At 34.5% G+C, this 24,670-nt stretch overlaps 12 protein-coding genes across 12 annotated transcripts; 4 read left to right on the forward strand and 8 right to left on the reverse strand. All coding sequences in view use genetic code 12, as the record gives it.

The window, feature by feature from the left end:
- Positions 1 to 35: 35 nt before the first annotated feature.
- On the reverse strand, positions 36 to 2,033 carry SPAPADRAFT_146140 (anaphase promoting complex subunit; the record flags this gene model as incomplete). The annotated part of the gene is made up of 1 exon (XM_007372530.1): positions 36 to 2,033. The coding sequence occupies one exon, from the start codon at positions 1,969 to 1,971 to the stop codon at positions 973 to 975; it is 999 nt and encodes a 332-aa protein (XP_007372592.1).
- Positions 50 to 1,523, forward strand: SPAPADRAFT_58374 (nicotinate-nucleotide diphosphorylase (carboxylating); the record flags this gene model as incomplete). The annotated part of the gene is made up of 1 exon (XM_007372531.1): positions 50 to 1,523. The coding sequence occupies one exon, from the start codon at positions 64 to 66 to the stop codon at positions 964 to 966; it is 903 nt and encodes a 300-aa protein (XP_007372593.1).
- Positions 2,034 to 2,094: 61 nt separating the features above from the next.
- On the reverse strand, positions 2,095 to 3,732 carry SMI1 (Smi1p; the record flags this gene model as incomplete). The annotated part of the gene is made up of 1 exon (XM_007372532.1): positions 2,095 to 3,732. One exon carries the CDS (start codon positions 3,662 to 3,664, stop codon positions 2,159 to 2,161), a length of 1,506 nt encoding a protein of 501 aa, XP_007372594.1.
- A 698-nt stretch (positions 3,733 to 4,430) lies between these two features.
- Positions 4,431 to 7,856, reverse strand: GCS1 (glutamate--cysteine ligase; the record flags this gene model as incomplete). Its single annotated transcript, XM_007372533.1, has 1 exon — positions 4,431 to 7,856. The coding sequence occupies one exon, from the start codon at positions 7,020 to 7,022 to the stop codon at positions 5,352 to 5,354; it is 1,671 nt and encodes a 556-aa protein (XP_007372595.1).
- Positions 7,857 to 9,223: 1,367 nt separating this feature from the next.
- On the reverse strand, positions 9,224 to 11,571 carry ADE5,7 (bifunctional aminoimidazole ribotide synthase/glycinamide ribotide synthase; the record flags this gene model as incomplete). Its single annotated transcript, XM_007372534.1, has 1 exon — positions 9,224 to 11,571. The coding sequence occupies one exon, from the start codon at positions 11,346 to 11,348 to the stop codon at positions 9,279 to 9,281; it is 2,070 nt and encodes a 689-aa protein (XP_007372596.1).
- Positions 11,572 to 15,050: 3,479 nt separating this feature from the next.
- COI1 (Coi1p) lies at positions 15,051 to 15,748 on the forward strand (the record flags this gene model as incomplete). Its single annotated transcript, XM_007372535.1, has 1 exon — positions 15,051 to 15,748. One exon carries the CDS (start codon positions 15,074 to 15,076, stop codon positions 15,644 to 15,646), a length of 573 nt encoding a protein of 190 aa, XP_007372597.1.
- Positions 15,051 to 16,848, reverse strand: MRPL3 (mitochondrial 54S ribosomal protein mL44; the record flags this gene model as incomplete). The annotated part of the gene is made up of 1 exon (XM_007372536.1): positions 15,051 to 16,848. One exon carries the CDS (start codon positions 16,804 to 16,806, stop codon positions 15,715 to 15,717), a length of 1,092 nt encoding a protein of 363 aa, XP_007372598.1.
- A 519-nt stretch (positions 16,849 to 17,367) lies between these two features.
- On the forward strand, positions 17,368 to 17,966 carry SPAPADRAFT_58380 (uncharacterized protein; the record flags this gene model as incomplete). Its single annotated transcript, XM_007372537.1, has 1 exon — positions 17,368 to 17,966. One exon carries the CDS (start codon positions 17,404 to 17,406, stop codon positions 17,584 to 17,586), a length of 183 nt encoding a protein of 60 aa, XP_007372599.1.
- A 66-nt stretch (positions 17,967 to 18,032) lies between these two features.
- On the reverse strand, positions 18,033 to 20,356 carry SPAPADRAFT_146155 (ferric reductase family protein; the record flags this gene model as incomplete). Its single annotated transcript, XM_007372538.1, has 1 exon — positions 18,033 to 20,356. One exon carries the CDS (start codon positions 20,176 to 20,178, stop codon positions 18,085 to 18,087), a length of 2,094 nt encoding a protein of 697 aa, XP_007372600.1.
- On the forward strand, positions 20,336 to 21,445 carry SPAPADRAFT_58385 (uncharacterized protein; the record flags this gene model as incomplete). The annotated part of the gene is made up of 1 exon (XM_007372539.1): positions 20,336 to 21,445. The coding sequence occupies one exon, from the start codon at positions 20,815 to 20,817 to the stop codon at positions 21,358 to 21,360; it is 546 nt and encodes a 181-aa protein (XP_007372601.1).
- Positions 21,446 to 21,655: 210 nt separating this feature from the next.
- ERD1 (Erd1p) lies at positions 21,656 to 23,359 on the reverse strand (the record flags this gene model as incomplete). The annotated part of the gene is made up of 1 exon (XM_007372540.1): positions 21,656 to 23,359. The coding sequence occupies one exon, from the start codon at positions 23,088 to 23,090 to the stop codon at positions 21,816 to 21,818; it is 1,275 nt and encodes a 424-aa protein (XP_007372602.1).
- A 50-nt stretch (positions 23,360 to 23,409) lies between these two features.
- Positions 23,410 to 24,654, reverse strand: SPAPADRAFT_58387 (uncharacterized protein; the record flags this gene model as incomplete). Its single annotated transcript, XM_007372541.1, has 1 exon — positions 23,410 to 24,654. A coding segment is annotated over one exon (733 nt), but the record flags the coding sequence as incomplete, so codon positions are not given.
- Positions 24,655 to 24,670: the final 16 nt, after the last annotated feature.

Raw genomic sequence — 24,670 nt, forward strand, 5'->3', positions numbered from 1 at the left:
ATTTATCGTCCAATTTTTCCCTAATTTTTCACTTTACATCTTTCCTCCCAAATACCAACCAACATGTCCCATTACGCTAATCTCTTACCAGTAAGTGGTAAATGGAAATCTGATATAACAGACTACCTCAGTGAGGACGTCCCATCTTTTGATTTTGGTGGGTTTGTCGTGGGTGACAAGCCAGAAACTGGTTCATTATACATGAAGGCCCCCGGATTAATCTGTGGTATCCCCTTTGCTGCTGAAGTATTCCACCAAACTCAATTGAAAGTCACATGGCATCATCATGAAGGTGAGTACGTCACTAAGGAACAACTTGCTCAAGCCGGTGGTAAAATCGTTGTTGCTACTGTCGAGGGTGCCGCTAGCAATATCTTACTTGCTGAACGTACTGCCTTGAATTTATTGGCTAGAGCTTCTGGTGTGGCTACCCAATCTTACATTACTAAGAAATTGGCCGATGAGAGTGGATATACTGGTATCATTGCTGGTACTAGAAAAACTACCCCTGGATTAAGACAAGTTGAAAAATATGCCATGTTAGTTGGTGGTGTTGATACCCATAGATACGATTTGAGTTCTATGGTTATGTTAAAGGATAACCATATTACTTCTACTGGTAGTATCACTAATGCCGTAGCTAAGGCTAGATCAGTATGTGGATTTGCCGTGAAGGTTGAAGTTGAAGTAAGTAGTGAACAAGACGCTAAAGAAGCTATAGATGCAGGTGCAGATGTTATTATGTTGGATAACTTTACTGGTGACGAATTACGTAAGGTTGCTCAAAGTTTGAAGACTCACTATAAGGGAACCCAAACCAAGTTCCTTTTGGAATGTTCGGGTGGGTTGACCTTGCAAAACTTGAGTAACTATTTGTGTAACGACATTGATATTTATTCTACTTCTTCTATCCATCAAGGTACCGGAATTATTGATTTTTCTCTTAAAATCAATGCTTCTTCTTAGTTAGTTTTATCTTATAGATGATATACTTTTAAGTTCTAAACTTTGGAAACCTGTATTGAACCCAATAACTTGTGACACATTAGTCAACACACTTGAACTGTTTACGTGTTCTTCATGTTCTTCCTCTTCGTTCTCCTTTTCATCACATGAGATCATGGTATGTGTGTTTATCAGTAACCCAGACAAGCTAGTAGATCCACTAGCCATACTTAAATCTTTAAGCAAATCGTGATGCAATAGCGCATTATTAGACTCGTTCGCTCCAGGTCGTACAGATTTCTTTCCAAAACATCTAATTGCTCGTATATGACTATCCTTCCCTTCTTGATGGTTGGCTAATACGATTAACTTCACCATGAAACATTTCAATACTCCATCATTTCTGATTCCATTGAAGATAATATGGGACCAACCAATAGGTTGATTGAAGTTAACCGTGCATACATCGATCATATCCCAACCGTCACAACTACCTGCCATAATCTTGATCTTGGAAGGAGTATAACTTTCATCTAGTGAATAATTTGTAAATATCGATATTCTCTCAAGTGCAACCTTCTTGGAGAACTGTATTGTTATCAGATGCTGTAAGTTATTCCCCTGATTACTGCCATCTGATTGCCAGTATGTATCAGGAGAATCATCGCGTAATTGAACCAATCCAAATCCAGGTTTATAAGAAGACAATTTCCAATTGGCCAAGGGAGATAAGTCAAACAACTGCAATGACTCCAATTCCTCAAGCCCCTTCATGTAGTAAACGCGTTGAATTTGCTCTAGATTAGGTTGTTGCTCAGCTGTTGATGCATCTTCACTGGGTTCTTCATGATTAATTCGTAGATTTCCCATTTCATCTTCTTCATCTTCGTCTATGAAGTGGTGGTTATTTTCTGAAGTACTGGACATTATCGTGTCTCTTATTTCATCAGTGGATATATGCAGTTGTAATTGGACCTCATGTTGCAGTATACTAGAAGTGTTTTCTATTCGTGATGTTGATGACATTATATGTGTTGTATTGGTATTACTAAGTGCTACTTCTTGTGGCTTATTGGCTTATGTTTGGTGGTTGTAAAAGTGTTGCCAAAATACAAAGTTTGATTTTTTACGCGCAAAAAAAAAAAATTTAACATATAAACTATAAAGTCTAATCTCATTTAGGTATTATTTCTATTATATTCTCCTATTTGGTTTAAACCAAGTTGTTAACATCCTGATCTTCTTCCTTTAGTTCTTCCTTTAAGTCTTCTTTTGATTCTTCCTTTGATTTTACTACTTCTTCTGGCTTGGATTCCTCAATTTCCGGTTCTGGCGTCTTGTCAGTATCGTCAACCATAATTTCTGGGGTCAGTTTTGCAGTAGTCTTATCGTCTATAATGGTTTCCTTGGGTACTGAAAATTGTCCAGAATTAACTAGTGGGCTTGAAGTAGCAGGTTTGGTTGATCCTGGCTTCAAGTTAGAAGCAGAACTGTTTCTTGATTGGTTTAATAATGGAGAACTAGTACCCGATTTAGGAGCAGCAGAAGCAGTAGGTTTAACTTGTGGAGTAAATTGAGTTGAAAAATTTTCAGTTAATCCGTATTTCTTTAAAGTTCGTCTCTTGAATACTTCAATATAACTTAATTTACCTCTTGCACCTTTACCAAACTCTTTATTATCACGATCATAGAAGAATAATTCGCCTTCATCTTCGTCTTCATCACCAATCATATAATCATCGTTTCTTTCTCTTCCTAAATATCCTAATTCTTCTTGAACAACACTGGAATCAATTTGATAGTTACCTTGTTCTAAATCTGTGACGAAATTAAATATAAATTCAGTTAAGGAATTAGCAATGACTAATTTCGTATCGAAATCACGTCCAAATATAATTATTTGTCCCCATTTACCTTGTGGACCTGGTGCTAAATCCAAAGCAATTTGATTTCCGATGTGGTCCTTCATTAATGTAATCCACCCCTTTTGATAGTAAAATGGCTGAATAGAATTTGGGGGAATAGATCTTTGGTTACCGATAAATGAGTTATTCACAGAAGAACCTCTAGATGATGCAGTTGAAGAAGTTCCTTCCTTTTGTTGATGTTGAACCATATATTGTTGTCTTTCTAACCTTTCGGCGACTTTTAACCATATTGCGTTTTCTTCAATAATTCCTTCCAAATCCAATAATGCCAATCCCATAAATAATCCAGTTGGTCTACCACCTCTTAATTGTCCATCGTGTCTCTTGTAGAATTGTCTAAAATCTTCCGGCAAGTTCCCACATCCTAAATCATTCTCAAATTCATTCAAATCCGTAGTGGTGACACCATCATTCAAACTATCTTCCAATTCAGGATATTCTTCTTCCATCCATCTTTCAATTCTATCCCAGAGGGAATCAATAGAAGGTAAAGGAGGTTGACCGTTTTCGTCAAAGGTCTGCAAGGGCAAATCCTGTTGCAGTCTTAATCCAGGACGATATCCAATCTTAGCCGCAGCAGCCGCTTGTTCAAACGAATGGCCAGATCCATTCAATCGACTGATTTCGTTCAATCTAGAAGTTGATCCATTGTTAACCAATCCACTGTCCCCACGCGATAAGCCTGGTGCCCCGCCACTACTACCATTACGGTACCGAGAATCGTACGAGGCATAATGATCATCGGTGGTTATTGAATGAATGAACGCTTTAAACTCTTGAAAAAGACCCATGATTATATACTCTTATCCCTATATTATGTGTGGTGTTGAAACTTCTTGGTTGTCTTTATAAGAATGCTACGTCCAAAAAGAGCAAGGAAAATAAATTTCTGGTAGTTTCTTTTTTTTGTTTGGTCGTAATTTCGTGTGTGGTGAAATTTTAGCCTCATTTTTTATATATATATTTTTTGTGAGACGTGTTTCTGGTCACGTGAATACTGGAACTAGGCATTCTAGAAAGTAATGGTACAAAATAGTCTAGAAAGCAAGCATATGGTTATGAAACATCATTAGGTCAAGATCTATAATTGACAGTTCTTTTGTACCATAAAATTGAATTGTTGACTTATGTTTCATCAAACTATTTATCTATAAAACACATGTCAATTTCTTATTTACGTTTTATTACGACCCCATTAGACGAGTGTTGTAAGAAAGGCTAAACTGAAGAAGTAACAATATTACAATAGAGAACTATCCCGCACTTGGAAAATATATGAGCCCTGATTCATTTTCAATTTTGGTTTTGTAACTAATTTATGTAAAGAAGTTGCGATTTTCTGGTTTGCATCGTTTTTTTTAATTACATAATCGAGGTGGCTATCAACGCTACAGACCATTAGAGTGAACCAGGATTACTTTAAATATATTGTACTTGGTATTTCAATCAACTTTCAATCTCGAACAATCTTTTTTAATTGTAAATCCCTCGTTATTTTCTATGCAATAAGAGGTGCAAAATAAAAATTCACACGTATTGTAGTTTCCTTGACAAAATCTGACCTTTGATACAACTTTTTAAAGCTATCCTATGTTCAAACAACATAAAATCGACGCCAATTGGTTAAAATTAACTTTGCCTTTTATCATTGGTTACATAAATCTAAATCACAAATTGGCAGTGATGATGATGAGTAGATGATTGTATCAAATTGCCGTAAAAAGTTTGTACAATTCAATCTATTTTAAGATCAATATCAGAGGCGGTATATCTAATACAAACAGAATACTGCACTCTATTCATACGAAATATACTATTGTCAACTATTATAGCAAAAACTTCAAATTAAAATAAATACTTCGGTTAAAGAAGTTATCGTTTTGTGTTGACTTCAGATCCAGAGATATCACCTACATAGCTAATTTATTCATATTAGACTAACTAGCAGCATTGGAATAGTCATCTGGGGGTACATCTCCGTCATTCATAGCTCAAATGTTTAATCAAACAGTTACCTAAACTAAAACATTTAAATTTGCAGAAAGTGCCTTACATGTATGACATAACTTTGCTACATATTTTTCAAATACTTTGTGTAGCTTAACTGTGCATTCATGGTCGCTAGATTGATTTTCATTCACCGACAAAGCACATAAATCTTGTCTTAATAATTTCCGATGTATTTTTAAACCTTTGGGAGACTATGACAAGAGCTATGAATTTTACAATGCAATTGATTTGTGGTTGGGCAAATATATTGAAAGGTATCCCTATTTGCACCATATTATTATTTCCAAGTATTACCATGAGGTGGAAAGGAATGCTTACAACGGTTTTGTTGTTAAAATGATCAATAATTTAGTATATCTTATCGGAAATGTCATAACCTTGTCTTTTATTTTTGTAGATAAATAGCTCCAGACGCAATCAATACATTCCAATTAGAAATTACTCTAAAATGTCCGTTACTATTAAGTTCTATTCAAATAAATAATCGGTTATAACTTCACCAAATAAACTTTCAACAACATCGCGATCAGACAAATCACCCACTTTAATAGCATCACTAATTATATCATAATTTATAAAGTCAGTAACCTTAGAATCACGTTTATATTGATGATGATTCAATACCTTATTTCTTAACCAATGAGCAGTAGTTGGTATTTCACCTTTGGCACGTTTTGAAATCAAGGTTAAATAATATTTAATTCTGGTTAAATCATTAGCTAATGATGTGCTTGGACAATGGCAAGATTTAGGAATTAAATCAGTAGCTATGAGCTTAATTACAAGACGGATCAAACCTGGGAATTTCCCGGAAACATCACCATTTATAATTTGATCAATTGAGTATTTGGCATAAGTTAAGTCTTCGGCATCATCAGTGATTATCATTCCATTACTGGACTTACGTCTTTTACCATTGGTAGTATTTCCATTAACTGTTCCATTTGGAATTGCACCATTTAATTCACCATTAGCAAGTGATATAGTTGATCCACTCACGGAATATCCATTCATGTAAACTTCTTCACCGCCCAATTCATCATTTCCAATATTAATATATCTATCAAACCAACTTAAATCATATCCTCTAAATTCATGATAGTCCAAATTCCAATTGTCTAAATCCTTGAACCAGAATTTGTCATTGATTGCTGAATCCACTTTATGAGCGGTTCCCATATTTTCTTCAACTTTCAGCAATGGAATATAGAAATTTGGTTTAAATTTAATGATAGCTTTGGATAATAATGAAATAAATGTAGAGTATGCGGCATTTTCAAAATCAGTTAATTGAATTTCCATTGGTCTGAATTCAACTCTCCAACCTGGTGTAGTAGAAATGTCCACATTTGATTCATACAATGCTGGTGGTTTGAAACGAAGAGTTTGCCAATTCGTAGATTGAATATTTTCAAAATGGTCATTTTCCAACGTATTATCTTGATCGATTCTTTCACTGAAGATAACCAAAGGATCTCTAATAAACAAATGGGCAAAATGGTTGGCCATATAATGGTCAAAGTTTGGTTCTTGAATTAATCTGTCATAAACCAGCTTATTGATAGGAGCATTTAAATCATTGAACTTATCGCTGTAATACGAAGTGTCATGTTTAGAGTCGGCCAAATAATTGGCTACAGAATCATATCTTGATTTAGGAACATGTTGAATTGGTTTACCATCATTAGCGAAAACACCAATAATGTCACCATTTGCATTGGTCTTGGAACAATCCTTAACCAAAGTATGTTCATCCACATCTAATCCACCAAACTTGTTATATCCTGGGTATTCTTCAACTCCTCGTTCTATAAATGTTCTATCATCAACTGCACCGCTAACAACATTCCATCTAACATCCTGATTAACCAAATGTCCCTTGAAAATAGGAGCAGCAGCTGTGGAACTTAACATAATTGGAGATAATGGAGCTAAGGAATCATAAAGGTATCTTGCTTCTTCGATATTCTTAGTTTGCATAGTAATTTGTAAACAACTTGATCCCATACCGAAACCCATTGAGTCCATGTACACAAATCCTGGTCTACTAGCTCCAATAAAAGGTTCTTGATCGGATTTGAATAAATCACGTTGCTTAATAGAGTCATCCACGAGTTTAGTATGCTTGTCAGGATACATTGGCAAGTTAATAGCGACCTTGTGACCTCTTCTCTTACGAATATTGGCAGTCAAGGTTGGAAAACGAGCATGACGGTTAATGATTTCATCTGGAAGAAACAAAGATTGCGAAGCGGGACCAATTGGTTTTGCTGGAGGTGCTGTGAATGTTCCACAACCCATTCGAGGAAAACTAGTCAATGTTATAGGTTTGACATTTTCGGGCAATTCGTCTTGACTGATTTTTCTTCTCGCAATCATATTTTTTTCAACATAGACATAATCTTCAAGACAATCACCATCATAAGGCTTTGCTGGGGTTGCTTCCAACATAAATCTACCATATTCGGGATGAAACAAAACGTTGTTCTCTAATGATTTGTACAAAGATTTGTTTTCATCGTTCAAATCGTTCAAGATATAATCTTTGTCAATACTTAACCGAGCTGATTTGTTAGAATGATCAATATTAACCATCATATATTCAACTTCGTCACCCCAAAGATATTTGTCATTGGTTCTAGTTTGTGAGTGCTGCTTGAAAATGTTGATTAATTGGGTAATTCCATTATATCGGACATGTTCATTATATTTACGGGATTGGTGCCAGTCTAATGGAGTACCTAAAGAAAGAAGTCCCATGGTATGCTATGTTACGATATGGTACGACCAGCTAGTCTTGGATGCAAAGGGCTGAATTCAAGTGAACTGAATTGGAAAATGACGAAATAATGCGATGATTGCGGTTTGCTGCTAACTAATAATATGTATTAGATTATCAGGCTTGATATATGCTAATGTACAGGAGTTGCTATGGAAAGAACAATGTGTGAGTGGGATGTATGCGATGGTTGTAAAAAAGGAATAAATTTTTTTGGACAAAAAAAAAAAGAAAGTGTTTTTCTGCTCTTGAAATTAATTAACATTTGATTACTAATTAACCACAGTCACGTGAACCCGCCGTTTAGGTTGTTTCCTTGATTCGTTTTTTTAACGTATACGGTAATAAAAAAAAGATAACGGCCACAATTACCTCACATCACGTGCAGGGCAATTCTCCTCTTGATCCGGAGTTTAGACAAGGAAGAGCCTATTACTCGTTTACTATTAGTGTACTAGTAGTTCATAGCAAGGAATAATATTCTTTACTTATCATCTGGCCAGATCTCATCATCAGGCCAACATCACTAAGAAGTTTAGGAAAGAATCTATTGCAGCAAGAATACGGCGTACTACAGGATCAGATAAAGGGTTGTTGAGTATCACTTTTGGAACATGCCTCATATTTCCCATGGGCACTAGTCTCTATAGATACAACGAAGACTAAGATGTATCTGTCTTGACATCAACCCTGGTTACTTTTATACCAAACTTGCATTGGAAAAAGGTCGTGCGGCACAGGTCACAAAATTTCGCAGCAATTATATTACAATGAAAATGTGATTCCAAAGATTCACAAACAGAAAGAACCCACGCCCATGCCAATATTATTTGAGCTCGTCCATCAGATTACCTTGAGACCAAGTGGCGTTGATTGTCAAGCATAAATTGCTTCAACTTAGTGCAACAGGATTTCAACAACTGGATAATAGGTTGTCTATTTTTCAAATCAATGTTAGGATACCAGCATGGACTCGAATCAAAACTGATTCTATCAAGTTGGTATAATCCAGTTTTCCATTCCCCCATGCGAGTATTCAGACGTGAATTGAATTCTTTCAATTGACCTTCGTTGAGTTTGTAAGATTTCTAATATTAGCGATTGGTAAGAAAACGGCTGTCTAGAACTTTTTCTAGTTATGATCTGTAGCGTGGTTAATGAGTTTGGCTTTAAATTTTGTATTACTCCAATGAGATCAATTACAGGGAAACTTAATGATAGTAGCTTGTGACAATAATTTTGCCAATTGTAACTCAAATGTTGAAGGGATTTTCTCCATCCGACAAAAATGAAGTTGGGGTACTTTTTAATTTATTCAAGTTGAACATATGTTTCAAACCCTTAATCTACACGATTTTACCTCTGTTCCTAAAACATCAGTCGCAGCTGTGCTGTAAAATATTGAGGTTAAAATTAATACGTTTCTTATCATTTGCTATTTATTGTGTCAAAAATCTGCTAGTACTTAGCTCCATCTTTTATGCATTGACAAAGCTATCTTCATTTCAAAGTGCAAGATATTCTAAAATAACCTTAGCAATTTTGATATTACATTTGGGATAAAATACAGGTAATACAATTACTCTAACTAATTATTTATTCATATCAAAATCAAACTAATATAATCCATCAACATTTTCAACAACACATCCAGGTTCACCAGCCTTTCTTTCAACTAAAGATCCAATAACAATAGCATCTTTTTCCCCATCTTGTTCCAAGTTCTTCAATACTTGATCAACATTTTCGTTCTTGACAATCAAGACCATACCAACACCTAAATTGAAGGTCTTTAGGATATCATCATAAGGAACCTTACCTTGTTTACCAAACCATTTGAAGATTTCTGGTACTTCCCAAGTGTTCATATCTACCTTGGCTTGTAAAGTCTTTGGTAATGCTCTTGGGATATTTTCCACTAAACCACCACCAGTGATATGTGCTAACCCTAATAATAAATCTTCATTTATTGATCTGAGCAATTGTTTAACGTAGATTTTAGTAGGAACTAAAACTTCTTCTCCGATTGTCTTACCAGATTTGCTCCAAGGAGCAACTGAACTGTATTCATATTCGGAAATCTCAATGATCTTACGAACTAATGAGAAACCATTGGAGTGGATACCATCAGATCTTAACCCAATTAATACATTGCCAGCTTCCATAGCATCGACTCGTGGTAAAATCTTGTTTTTGAGAACAGCACCAACAGCAGTACCATTGGTATCATAATGACCTTCATCGTACATACCTGGCATTTCTGAAGTTTCTCCACCAACTAAAGCACAACCAGCTTGGATACATCCATCAGCAACACCACTGACGAATTTAGCAGCGATTTCAATATCTAATTTACCAGTAGCGAAATAGTCCAAAAAGATCAATGGCTCAGCCCCTTGAACAACCAAATCATTTACATTCATAGCGACTAAATCAATACCGACAGTATCATGAATATCCATAATTTGAGCAATTCTTAATTTGGTACCAACACCATCAGTGGCAGCTACTAACAAAGTATCGTCACTATTGTATCCACCAGCTTTAAGGTCGAATAAACCACCGAAACCACCAATATCGGAATCAGCACCTGGGCGAGCAGTAGATTTGACTTTGGCTTTAATTTGTTCAACTAATAAGTTACCATTGTCGACAGAGACACCGGCTTCAGCGTAAGTGACACCACCGGTGGAACTAGCCTTATCGGCATCACGGAATGCACGATGGGCAATATCTTTTCTGTGATATTTATTGTTGAATGAAACATGCTCAACACCGACGTATGCCTTGTCAACAGATTCACGTAAACTTGGTGCAATTGCAGTGGCGGCAATAACTCTACCACCAGCAGTGACGACAGATCCATCCTTAACGGCAGTACCAGCATGGAAAATAAAAGTATCCTTTGGTAATGGTTCCTTGACGGTGATTACATCACCCTTATTATATGCTTCTGGGTATCCACCAGCAGCCATAACGACAGTAGTAGAGTACATATTTGGTTTAACACTGAGAGTGACTGAATCTAATCTGTGTTCAGCAGCAGCCAACATAACTTGAGCTAAATCAGTTTCCTCTGATAATAATGGTAAAACAGTCTGAGTTTCTGGATCACCAAATCTAACGTTATATTCCAAGACCTTTGGACCAGACTTGGTTAACATAATACCAGTGAATAAAATACCACACATAGGATATCCATCATGTCTCATACCGTCAATAGTAGGCTTGATAATTTCACGGTCAATAGTGGCCAAGACCTCAGAGGTGGCAATTGGAGCAGGAGCATAAGCACCCATACCACCAGTGTTTAAACCGGTGTCACCATCACCAACACGCTTGTGATCTTGAGCAGCTGGGAAGTTGAAGAACGAATAACCGTCAGTAATGGTTAAAATACTCAATTCGTCACCTTCAAGGAATTCTTCAATGACAATTTCATCACCCGCACTACCGAAATTCTTAGCAACCATGATTTCGTCCAATCCTTGCAAAGCTTCTTCTTTGGTTTGAGGAATAAGAACACCCTTACCGGCAGCGATACCATCAGCTTTAAGAACAATCTGGTAATCAATATTCTTAATATGTTCTCTGGCTTTGTTTACGTCAGTGAAGTTCTTGAATCTGGCAGTTGGAATTTGATGTTTGTCCATGAATTCCTTAGAGAAAGCCTTTGAACCTTCCATGACTGCAGCCTTTGCTGAAGGTCCAAAAACTGGAATACCAACCTTATTGAAAAAACTAGAAATTCCGTCAACCAAAGGTTGTTCAGGGCCAGGAATGACTAACTTAACATCGTGATCTACGGCAAATTTCTGCAAGGCTGGGAAATCCTTAGGTGAACTAGATAATTCAGGAACATTGATAATCTTTGATGAGGTAGTCGATGTGGTTCCTCCATTACCTGGAGCAACATAAATCTTGGAAACTGTTGGAGATTGAGCTAATTTCCAAACAATTGCGTGTTCTCTACCACCGTTACCGATGACGAGGATGTTTAATTGAGACATTGAGTTGTTGGTTGTAAGCAGTTTAAAGAAGAGAAGGCAGATGGGAGAAGACAAAAAAAATGATGAGGTGAAATTTTTAAATATTATTTTTTTTTTTTTCTACGTTTGACTCTGGTCAAAATTGGCTAATTGCGTTATGTGGAGAAATGACTATGTTAACAAAGCATCAGTAGAAAATTTTGTGTGTTTTAAATTGGGTTGGATGGAACAATCTGAAGTTCACATCAAGAAATTGAGGGTTTATGTTAAGAGCTATTGAGTTACTTTGGTATTATTCTTCAAGAAATCATGCATCTTATGCTGATTTTGAATCAAATTGGAATGATTTTGTGACAAAAATTTAAGCTGCAAAAAAAAAAAGCGAATTATACCAAACATTTTAATTAATGGAATAGAAGTTTCAATCACCTTTTTATGAACTGAATTTTAATTCATTAAATGAAACACATTGAGAAATAATTTAATCTAAATGAAATGATGCAGATATATACCAACACAATAAATCACCCAAGGAATACTAAGCACCTACCATACATTTCAGAATATATATTATTTGCCAGAGAGAGCAATAGAGCTTGCAATCCTTTGATAAATTTGGATCCCAGAACTGTTATGAGCTTGTAATATGCTAGTTGTGGAGAGATTATTAGACTAATACATCACATTTTTTTTTCATTTACATCATAGGCTGGGATTTCATGTTTCTTCCCACTAAACGATTCAAACAAATTATTTTATTCATACAAATACGGAAGCGATCTTAAATATGTCGTGGTTTTTTTAAGTAACAATTGATTCATATTCGGTATATCATAATATTTAAGAAAATTCAACTATGTTTCAAAGTCCAAGAACAATTAAGGTTACTGTGACGAATAAAGATTCCAAGAGCACTCTATAAACAAATACAGATAACTGAATGACTAAAGTCCAATTAACAGAGTAAACTAGAATTGCAAATTAATTATCAGTATCTTTACTTCGAATTAAGCCAAAGTCAATGATTAAATTAAATCTCGTAGTCGCTCCGAGCCAAGAAAACATATATGGTTTGAGGTTACATTATTCCAATAAGCAGTTCACAAACAATACGTTATTTATGATGCAATTTGATTTCATTTAGAACTTGTGTAGAGGCATTTCCCCGTTATATCATTTCATTTCCCCAAATCCTAAAAAATAAACCAACATCAACAGAAGAAAACAAAAACTCTCGAGTTGAATGTGTACGCTATACTGACATATTAAATCAGCAGATTGTACCAGCAACCATTTGGATCTACATTCCTATTTTGATCTGTAGTTCTAAGATTTTTACACAATCAATCTTGCATGGTTTGTATTTGAACAATATTCAATCATTTAGTTCAAGCAAATTTGGTGATGTTCCCCAGTCTATATTGGCTTCCATACCAAATCCAAATTAGAAAAATGTGAACTGTCAAGCATACTATATTCAAGAAATTCTGGGAAATTTAATCATACTTGTGAGTTATGTGTATGAGACGAAATACACACACGTTTAGTATAAAGCCGCAAAAATATATATTGGGTTAACCTATGTTAACCTGGTTTGTAGTTTGTCCAAGCAACAGCTATAAATATAACTCTTTCTTGGTAATTTATTTATTTAAATTCTTTATTAATCAACACTTCTCTTACTGTTACAGCTTGCAATATTTGATGTTGCAATGCTGAATAGTTTCTTGAGGCTATTTGAGAATTTCAAAGGCAAGAAATCCCCTATTGGTTTTAGAGATATGAAAATTCTTGGTTCACAATGCCATTAGCCGTTATTGTATTCTCTAAAAGAATTTTAAATATTTTCCCGAAATACTTCTTCTTTCGCCTGTCTACAAGTGCATTTGTCAGATACTTGTTGGAAACATGTGGCAATCCCAAGAGTCTAAAATTGACTCACACCCCCCTACACCATCTGTGTACAACCTAAGTTAGGAAATCTCGCTATAAACTTTACCTTGCTGTATTTGTATTCAGCAGTACGATAAAATAGTGCTCAATCTGTGAGGTCTAAATCCACGATTTCCATCAGTACTTTCTATCTTTTCAGAAATATCCTCACCAGGTGGTTAGATGAGTAGATCATCAGCAACCAATCCTTCTGAGGGGACAGCTATACAATAACTAAAATATTTAGCCTTGTCAGTAATTATCTGATTGGTTACCGAGACCGAGGAATTAGCAGTGATACTGGGAACTATCAGTATATGAGAAATATTGGCAAATGTAATATCCTATATTTCCAGTGCGGAACCGGAAATTTATAATGATATAGTTTCAGTAATAATGTAAATAACAATCGAAACGATAATAAAGAAAACAATATAATATTGGTTGTTCGCGGGTCTATTCTTAAATGTTGCAGAGATATTTTCGAACTTGCTTGCAAGGAGATCCTTTCTGGTTATCCTTAGCAACATATCATATGCCGTTGTCCCTGCTTGGGGTCATGGAATAATGAATTGTAAGAGCCACGGCATTTATTTATCTCAAATCGTCCTTACCGTTCTTCATTTTGACCTTCATGGAGGCAGCTTTGATTATTATCAATAATTATTTTTCCATATCCGAATATCCAGACTGGGTATCACCCTGATACACATATTTTTGTTTAGAAAATTATATTGTGTCATACAAACTAAGTCATTCTAAAAATAAAACCAATAACGGTCAATTATCATTCATCAGTAATAGCCCATAACAACCGTTATATCAAGTGGTTAATATTAGGCTACTAGTTATATATATCTAAATAAAAGTTCCATATTCGGTTACACATTCATCATGAATGACTATTTTTATTTTTATTTATTTACTTTTTATGTTTTTATTTTGCTGCTTCAACAGAAGTACATGATTGTAACAAATAAGCATTGCTTAATTAAATAAATTAAATAACTAAGTAAGTGCAATTTGAGTAGTATTTAGAACTTCTAATTCAACCAGTTACATCCATATAAACTTACAGGAAGATCAGTCAGAATTCATGTTCAAAAGCGCATTCGTTTTATGTAATGCAATAATTTGCTAGACTATATAGGAAGTAATTCTATAACTCAAACAAATACTTGAGCTAGCGATATAGAAGAGGGCCTATGAAAGTATTAAAACTTGCTATTTCAATCAAAACCCGAAACTGGAAAATTAACAATGGTTATTGTTCATCCCTTTACGAAAATTAAACCAATCACAGAGCACTCTCCATAGAAAAAATAAGATGACAAAAATAAATAAATGATCGGAATTGATTAAACAGATTACCGGTTTTTATCTTTTCCATCTTTCATTGTAAAATTTTTTACACAATATATAAATAGCCAATCCCTTATTTCTTCGCTTAAAATTTTTCTTGGTATTAACCTATTGTAAAAAAACTGAACATGGTCTCTGTTAAATTTCTTTCTATTACTGCCTTAGCTGTATGCTCCCAAGCATTCCAATTGTTACATGACGAATCTGGATTCGCAATCTTACCTCCAACAAATTTAGTCTTGGATAATTTGAAACAAGCTGAACAACCAGAAAGTTCCGAGTACTACGATGTTGTTTCCACTATTAATGACAAGGGAGAAATTGTTCACGTTAACATGAAAACCCACAAGACTAAACATACTGGTCATTTCAGACACAAGTACGACAATTCCGCATACAAAAACTGTGATATGAACAAATTATTCGCCAGAGATGATTCTGATAGTGTACTCAATGAATGTTTCAATGTCGAATACGATTGGCAAACCAGTCAATGTGGTTTTGACTTTGTTGATTATGGTAATGCTACCGATTGTAGCTCCGATGCTACCAAGTATTCTTGTGTTGTTGGTGTTATGAAGAGCTTTTCTGCCAGTGAACAATTAAAGAATATGGATGATGTTCCTGCTCAAGTTAGATGTTACCACAAGCTTAAAGACGCTCAAAATGATGGTGCTCAAAATGGTGCTTGTGCTAAGTAAACAAAAAAAAATAGTCAATAATATTTACTAATATTCATTAATATCTATGTACAAAATAGTAAGTGTATTTAAATAGCCACATCACCAATACCAATAATACCTTCAAATTTATAATTTGTTTCACTAGGTACTTTAATCTTATCACCTTGGGCATTAATAGGTGAGTATAAGTAGTATGCCAATAAAGCGTTAATCACAGCTCTGGTTTTAGATTCATTCAATGAAGAACCAATGGCTTCACCTAACTTTTCAGTACCAACAAAAACACCGGTAAGATATTGTGGATGACTAGAAGCTCTACCGGTTTCGGCCATTAATCTTATAGAAATAGGTTGGTCAAAACCTAATTTATCACATAATCTAACTAATTCCGCACTTGGTTTCGAGAATTGAAACATTTGATCTAATGGAATTTTTCTGGACAAGATATGATCTTCTATAAATTTCTTTGCTGTATCTTCACCAGAGTGGGTGTATAATCCACCAATTATAGCTCTTACAGCGGAGGCATAAGCTTCAGCTTCACGAGAATGTTCAGTTACACCATCGACTAATTCTTCGACACCGGTTTCTTTAACTTTCTCCTTTTCGGCATCACTGATGTATCTCAACTTTCCATATTTTAAAAATTCATTTTCTTCCCCCAAAAATTTATCAAGTTTGGAAGTAGTATCAACGGTAATCCCCCATGATTTACCAATTTCATACAAGGCACTGGTACCCATTAAAGAGTCAACAGCGGCATTATGGACAGACATAGGTAATCGAGGGTAGTGAATTAACAAGTATTCAGTGACATAATAACTCAACATGGTCTTACCCAAGGTATTTAACCCAAAATTGTTAGCTAATCCGTCATCTTTAAATAATAAGTTAAGACATTGGGATAAGGTAGATAATGCAAAGGTGGAAGGCAAGTTCAATCGAGAATGTAATGCAACTAATGGTGCTGATTGTTCTGCCAGGGATTCAGGTAATCTGTGAGTGAATAGATTATGTTTGTAACTTGAATAATCTTCAACTGAATCATAACTGGTCTTTAAGACGGTCTTGGCAGTGGCAACTTGGTAGGTACGCACAGTAGTTAATATTTGTGGGCGGCAAATAGCTGCTCTCAATACATTCACCCTTGGAGCTGCTCTTATTACCAGTCTTAACATGCTATAGTATCTTTAACTACCTGGTTGGTCTGAACGGTTGATAAATTTTCACAATTTTTTTCTTCTTGTTGTTGATGCCTGCGTATAAAACTCGAACAAGAAAACTTTTCAATTTGGTCACGTGCGAGTTACAATTCGTTTTGCAGCAAGTATCTTTCTTGTTTAAAGCAGTAGTAATTGCTCAGATAGATCAAGGTAGTAAATAGGTTACATATATATTCATATTTAAGCATAAACACTTATTGAAAAAGATAAAACTGTCCTATTCAATGGAGTTATTTCTGGATCGCAACCAGACATTGATAGCTCAGACTGAACAGCTATCAGCATCAAGGTTTTATAGCAATCCATACAAAATTTCATACAGCCTACCTGAATAAGCCATTCAAAATATACAGACCTCATGGAACCTATATACAATTGTTTTATTTAATCATCGAAACAGTAGAGTTAAATCAATAAGGTCGTGCGATATCCAATTCATATTGAAAAAAAAATTCCAGCCAACCAAATCCGCGAAAAAGCTCCTTACAAAAAAACATCATCAGTGCTAACTACTCCATATATATAACCAAGTCAATTACACATATACCAAAGATGGCTCATATCGTCCCATTAAGTTTCCCAGCCATGGCTGCCATGGGTTCCGTTGTGTTAATTTTTGTTGCTATAAAATCACCATGGAGAAATAGATATCATCGTGTCAACAATGTCAGTCCAAAGGCTGATTTAGCTTGGAGAAATGCTGCCCAACAATGGCTTGATAACAATAGAGCATAAGTGGGATATTTCCCTCTTTTGTATTCAAAGGGTGATTGTAAAAGATCAGTCTTATTTATCTTGCATTTAGTTCAGTTTTATCGTGTGTCCTAAATAGAGGATACTTTTGCATGGGTTGTGTGTGTACAATATTCAAATAATGGTATATCTAGAATATATAACAGTTTTATTTATTAGCATTTATCAGTGTTGTTTTATTATCTTCAGGATTTCAGTGGTTGATTCGATTCAACTCCAGATTCAATGGAAGATAAATATATTGATAAAAAGTGGCATTATTCTAAAATCACTCTTTAATTGCGATTGGATTTTTCAAACTTGCTCTTATAGCCAATCTATATTTTTCATATATATATATATTGTTATGTAGATTTCTACCGTCAAGATCTTATCCGGGGATTCTAATAAGTGGGGTGTTGCAAAATTCTTCGCCTTGCAAGGTGTGAAGCTCAAACTGTAAGTACAAATTATCTAGTAAAGTTACACATATAAATCTATTTAAGCCCATATTTGAAGCTGATCATAAAAATCAACTCGCTTCTTTCCAGAATTATCAATGTTATTCCTACAATAATACCTAACATCATCCACCATCACAGGAACGCCACAAGCAACAAATGCAATTGAACCAGGTGACAGCTTGATTTCTTCTTGAATCAAAAGTTCAATGTTTGGCCTTCCTTCTCCAAATTGAATATGAGATAATTCATCTCTATACGGTTCACGAAACTCGTTACTCTCACTTGATTTTGTCTTTGTCAATTCATTTTTTGTGTTTTCCTTAGAAGCACTAATATCAGCTGGTTTCTTCGGTCTAGTTACATAAACTGTTGCTTCAATATTAGTCTCTTTTAACTTGCGTAATTGATAAAAGAACCGGTATACAGAACCATACTCTCTTACAATCCAAATCAACTTCAACGACTTTTTACTAGACTTTAGCCCAATATCCAACACTTCTGAATAAATACCTGGAATTCCATTCCCACCAGCTATAAAAACAGCTTTATCTGCATATTTTGCTGGCGAAGATCCTCCATATGGTCCTTCGACTCCAACTCTCATAGTAATGATATTCTCTGGAGATTTTTTTAATAATCTGTATAAGCTGTGAGTCATGCCACCTTTAACTTTCATATACATGATGAGATTCTCTTCATCTTGAGTAGTGTTTGTGAATGTAAATGGATGAGATTGCCAAAAATAGCCTGGTCTTAAAAAGTGTACAAATGCATAACCACCGGGAACAATTTTCCAGTGTTTTGGCATTGGTATTAACAAACGGATGGTTCCGTCCGTGCTTTGCAACATGATTGTTGCTTCTGGAAATCCGAATGCAAATAAACGACATATCCTTGCTAATCTGTCTAAACACCATACTGCTACAGTTGGATAAAGATATATTTCATATCCAAATTCAGCAATATGTACCCATGTTCCTGCCACGTATAATGCTGCCATCACTATGTGTAGAAGAAGGAATACTTCATAATAGTTTCTCCTGAGGTAAAGAATGCTTTGCATTAATAATAATGCCCCAACAATAGTTGCAATCACTCCCCAGTAGAACCATGGATGTTTTGCTTCATCTGCATAATAACTCTTGACAAGAATGGTATAATTTACTGAATGAATGACAACTAGAATAAACATTACTCTGGCAATATGTCGATGATAACATGAAAATGTCAGGTAGTTTATCCCACATATCCATTGTAGTAAGTTATTTCTGCCTGAGAACAAGAACAACAATGGCATCATGAATGTGGCAACAATCCCCGTTCGATCAGCGACATATCTTAAATCTGCAAGATACTTAGATCCAAAAACAGGATCGCTAGGTAGACCCTGGGTATTGACGGCATGAATGATTGTAATAAACACATAAAATAATGCAATGACAATAGATTCGAATCTAGTTGGAAATAAACAAACAAATACTTTCCAAAATGACAACGCTTGTGATTTGTGTTTTCCATATAATGCAGGCATAGACACATGTTTCCTATAGAAATTAGCAATTGGAAAAGTAAACCTCTTTGCTATCCCTGGAAATAACACTTTAGTCCAATGACCAAACATGTAAATCAACAAAACAACCAACCAGAATCCAAATACCGAAACACCATACCAAATCGAATAATCGTAATTCAACAAGAATCTATTTGTCACCTCTTCATAAAAATCCATACTGTTGTTTTCAAACCTCAATGGCACTTGTAGTGGTGCAGTTTGATCGTTTTCTCCAATATCCTCAACTTTTTTTGCATTTTTGTTGAAAAATGCAAGTGATTTCAGGAACCAATCTGGATCCAAATCTATATTATAGAATTTATGACAATATGCACCAACGTAATCAATTTCTTTTGTTCTATTCCTGTTTTTATAAGTGATGCATCCTGCTACTGTGGCTAATGCATTCTCACATGAACATAAACAGTCTTCTTCCACTGACCCACAAAATCTCATATTGCGTAAGAAATTGATCTCATACATGCATGCATAGAAGGTTTTGGCATGTGTAAACCATTCAAATTTGGTCTTTGCTAGGACATTGGTGATTAATACAAATAGTATCAATATTGATTTCATATTATAAGTGTTGCTTAAAGTGTTTCAGGCGAAATGAATTTCTGAAAATTTGCAACAATTTACACATAATACTTTCAGGCAGGAGCATACATTTACTAACTTTTTCTTTAAGATCAGCGAAGGTAAACAAAAAAAATACTTAATCTGCCCCTTATACAATCGTCTCATACAATCACATGTTTGTTTTGACTTTTATCAGGTGTTTATAGCCAATCAATGGTTTGCTTTTGGAAAATATTTTCTTGGCACGGCTAATACAGCTAATATTTTCAACAATGTCGAAGCGGGTATAATTGCATCAATGATCAAGACACTTTTTACAATTAACCAATTGGACAAGACTATATGATGCACTTGCAGTATTTTTCTTGCTCTTCATGCTAGGCAACAATCCAATTCATACTAATTTGTAAAAATGGTTCATACCACATCTCTGCTAACCAAATGTATAGCACTTTAGTATGATTAATTTAATCTGCTAAGGCGTGAACTTTTGTTTCTCCTTAGTATGGATTAATTTATCCAAGAAATATAAAAAAGTGGAAAAAGACTGTAGTAAATTTTATATTTTCTAAAACCTCTTCTTCCTTAACAGCCATAATTTGACATATTTGAAAAATAATATTCATATACAAAATGGATTTAGATTACTATGAATCTTTAGGATATAATGAAAGCGAAGAAGTTTTAATTAAAGTTAAAAAAGATATATTAAATTCACTTGAATTAGCTTTATGGACGTATGAAAACAAGTATGATATTGATGAAGATATTATAGAATATTGTGTGTCATCTTTTGTGATACATGACTACATAAATGAAAAAACTAAAGATATCCTAAAAATACATGATCCAGTTACATTATGCAGTTACAATAAAATAAAGCAATCTTCATTGAATAAATTATTAGAGATAAATAACTCTGCTGTAACTCAAGTGAGAATTGGACAAGCAGCAATTAAATACGGATTTAAAGAAATATTCTTGAAGTTGAAATTTAGAACAGATGTAGCATTATTTAATATGTGCACTACATACGAAACAAAAGTGTTTCATGATATTATGATGGAACACATTTATAAAGGAGAAAAGGTAACAGATTTTCTAAATTACGGTTGTATTACTTATGAAAATGAAGAAATGGATGATTTAGTAAAAGGCATAGAGGATTCCATGATATAAATAATGAGAAATTAAAGGAGGATTTTGAATCATATCGAAAAATTACTCTTTGCATATAAAATCTAATATATTCTTATGGTTATGCTTATGCTTTAGAAAATGGGAATGTAAAATAGTCCTGAAATAGTGTATTGTAAAATTGGAATCGTCTTTAAATGCATTATTAAACTTGTTTTTTTTATAAATAATGTACGAATTGTAAGCGAAAATGCCTACCAATAAATGAATATGTACTAATCCAACATTGAGTTGAATAAGGCCATGTAATGCATCATTTTGACAATTTTCATGTAGTATAAGTGAAAAACATCTATTGAAATGCTTTGACATGATGTGTTCAAATCATCTTGTTTTGACAACTGTCATACCCTCTTTTGTGTACAAACAAAAAAGAAGCTTCTATTATTTGAAATGTACAAAATATATTCTACACAAGGTATCTGTCTATAAATTCATTATCCCTGTTTAATCTGAGATAATTCGATATCCTCCACCTTTTCTACGGACAATTTACACCAATCTGATTCAAGCTTCAAGAAACACCAAAGCCATCTTCTATAAATTTCCAACAATTCAACAATGGTGTACCCGAATGAATAAGCATCGTATCCAAACAAGAAGGTAGAAAACAAATGCAAGTATGTTACTTTATGTTCCAATTCTTCTTTAATTATGAATATTTTCAAGAGCCAAATGAATCGTAACATGAAATCAACAACTATGGCAAGATAGTACACTGGTTTCTTATATGCCAAGTTTCTTCTCAATGGTTGAAACTTGTACGGATGGTTGATGTTGAATATGAAGTCAAATAACCCTAACGACCAATCCATTTTTACATCCCAAATGAAAGAATAAGTTGAGTTTAAGGCCAGAAAGAAATACCAATAATTGTTAAGTGTATTTAATTGGTTTAACAACTCCCCCGATTTTCGCTCAGCATCGGTTGAATTTATCAAGGTTCTTTTGATTAAAGCATTAACTATTAAAGGGCCCAAATTAGTGGAATATTTGATTAAATTGAACAAATGCAGTCTTTGACCCGTGATTTGAATTTCGTTATAACACTGTTTGATACGAATAAAAGTAGGAATGGCCAAAACAAACATCTCTAACTTGTAATCGTAGTCTTGGTTAGGTGCGTAATAGTAAGTCCACATAAACAAGGAGAAATCATTCAATACTTTGGCATAGGATACTAAACTATCACTTATAAGAATGTCATTCGTTCTCATGCTGATTGAATTAATATTACCAATAAGGATACGCTTGATTGTTGTGAATATCCTAACCTGGCCCATAGTGTTTGTGCTTTTATAAAATACTCGATAGAACAAGAATGCAAATGCAATAGCTGGTATAGGATAGGAGAAATATTTCAACCATTCATACCTTTGAAGGACTTTAAATGCCGCCCAACAAATGAGATTAACAATCAGTATTCCCTTTAAATCATTGTAAATCCCTCTGATCAACCGGGTATTTTCTTCTCTATCTGCAGGTACTGTAGTAGCAAATTCACCGGTGGAAGGGACAATATTGTCTAGTTCGGCATAATTATGATTTGAATAAGAAAGGTTGATCAATTGAAGTACATTTAATGGTGATAAATAATATAGGATTACCACTAGCAAATACCAAAAAGTTGCTCCTAGTTGAATGAGAAACAATATTCTGAATGGTAACGGTATTAGATCATTGAATAAGAACGTGTTTCCTGGTTCAGGCATGGTAATGTTGTACCAATACTTGAGAGTCAATATAAAAGTTACAACCGCGTGTTTATTTTTCGTTGAAATTCGCGAATTATAAAATCGACACACTGTCAGAAAATATGACAGACAGACAGACAGACACAGAGTTGGCAGATCAGCAGAGTAAAAATGTTAAAGACATCGACTGAGGCTTCAGACGTGAAACTTGTCTAGCAAGTTAGCACGATTTAGGTATGTTTTAATCAAGAAGTATTCATGATTAGCATGGAAGCATCATTAGCCAAGTCGTAGTCTTATCATAATAAATCTACAAAGGAAAAGACAGAGAATAATTGATGGTAGTAGTGGTATATTCAGTAATATATATATAGTTCTATATCTATTGTTACAAGTTAGTACAAAAGTCTTGAATAACCTTTACAGATGCATTGATTTACAATCAGAATTTTCAGTGTTTGGCTAATGTATCGAATCGGTCATGGTCCTGAAAAGGATCCTCCGTTTGGGGCGACAAAGTGTCATCATTGAAAATCAAATAATCATCCTGTGAATTAAATGGAACATACAAATTACCTGGCAGTTCGTTGCTTTGCTGAAGAATAAAACAGATGAAAAAAGTGAAAAAATTCTTTTCCCCTACAAAAATTTATACCAAACAAATCCATCGCACAATTACCATGAGAAACTGTTACCCGCACATGTAAAATATATATGCCCTTACATTTACACCTATACCAGTGAAAATACTACAAGATGTCTATTACACAATGAATTACTAATTCTACTTCTTACCTCTAAGTTTACCCTTCAATTTCTCCTTTCTAGTATTTTCCCTACGCTCAGCCTTGGACAAATATCTAAATTTCTTCTTTGGTTTACGTTCAGGTTTAGCAACTCCACAAACAACAGCATAATTCTTTGCTTTTTTAATTGACTTTTCTAACACAGCTTCTGATTTTTCAAGGTGCACATTGTTTGCTCGAGCAATAGCTTCTAAATTTGCTTGTTTGGCACTTTCTATAACTGGATTATCTAATGATTCAACAGTAACTGTTGTTTCTTCGTCTATTACAGAATTAGATAACAATTCTTCGTTGTCTACTTTGTAAACTTCTTGGTGATGTAATATCCCTTTCAAAGGTTGTTCTTCTTCATCATCTTCTTCTTCTTCATCATCATCTTCTTCTTCCTCTTCGTCACCTTTACCTTCTTCAAATCCATTCCAGTCTTGATCTTCTTCGTCGGATTCACCCACAGTGATGTCCTTCATAGTCTTATTAAAAGCCTTTAATTGATTCTCCATATCTCGTTTCCGCTCGTCTCTCATTTCTTTCCTTTCTTGAATCCTTCTTAATCGTTCTTGTTCCTTGATATAATCTTGAGCTTTCTTTTGTCGTTGTAATTTACGCTTATGAAAACCAGTAAGGTATTCCTTACGTGATTCTTTATCGAAGACTACTTCATCGACTAAATGTTTCTTGGCTGCTTTCTGAGCGTATTTCTTACCACCGGTAAGAATCTCTCTGTTCCTTTGGACCATCTGTGTCTGTTGTATACCCTATTTGCAATCAGAAAGAAACAAACTAAAGGAAAAA

This window comes from Spathaspora passalidarum (assembly GCF_000223485.1).
Source record: "Spathaspora passalidarum NRRL Y-27907 unplaced genomic scaffold SPAPAscaffold_1, whole genome shotgun sequence".
NCBI lineage: Eukaryota > Fungi > Ascomycota > Pichiomycetes > Serinales > Debaryomycetaceae > Spathaspora > Spathaspora passalidarum.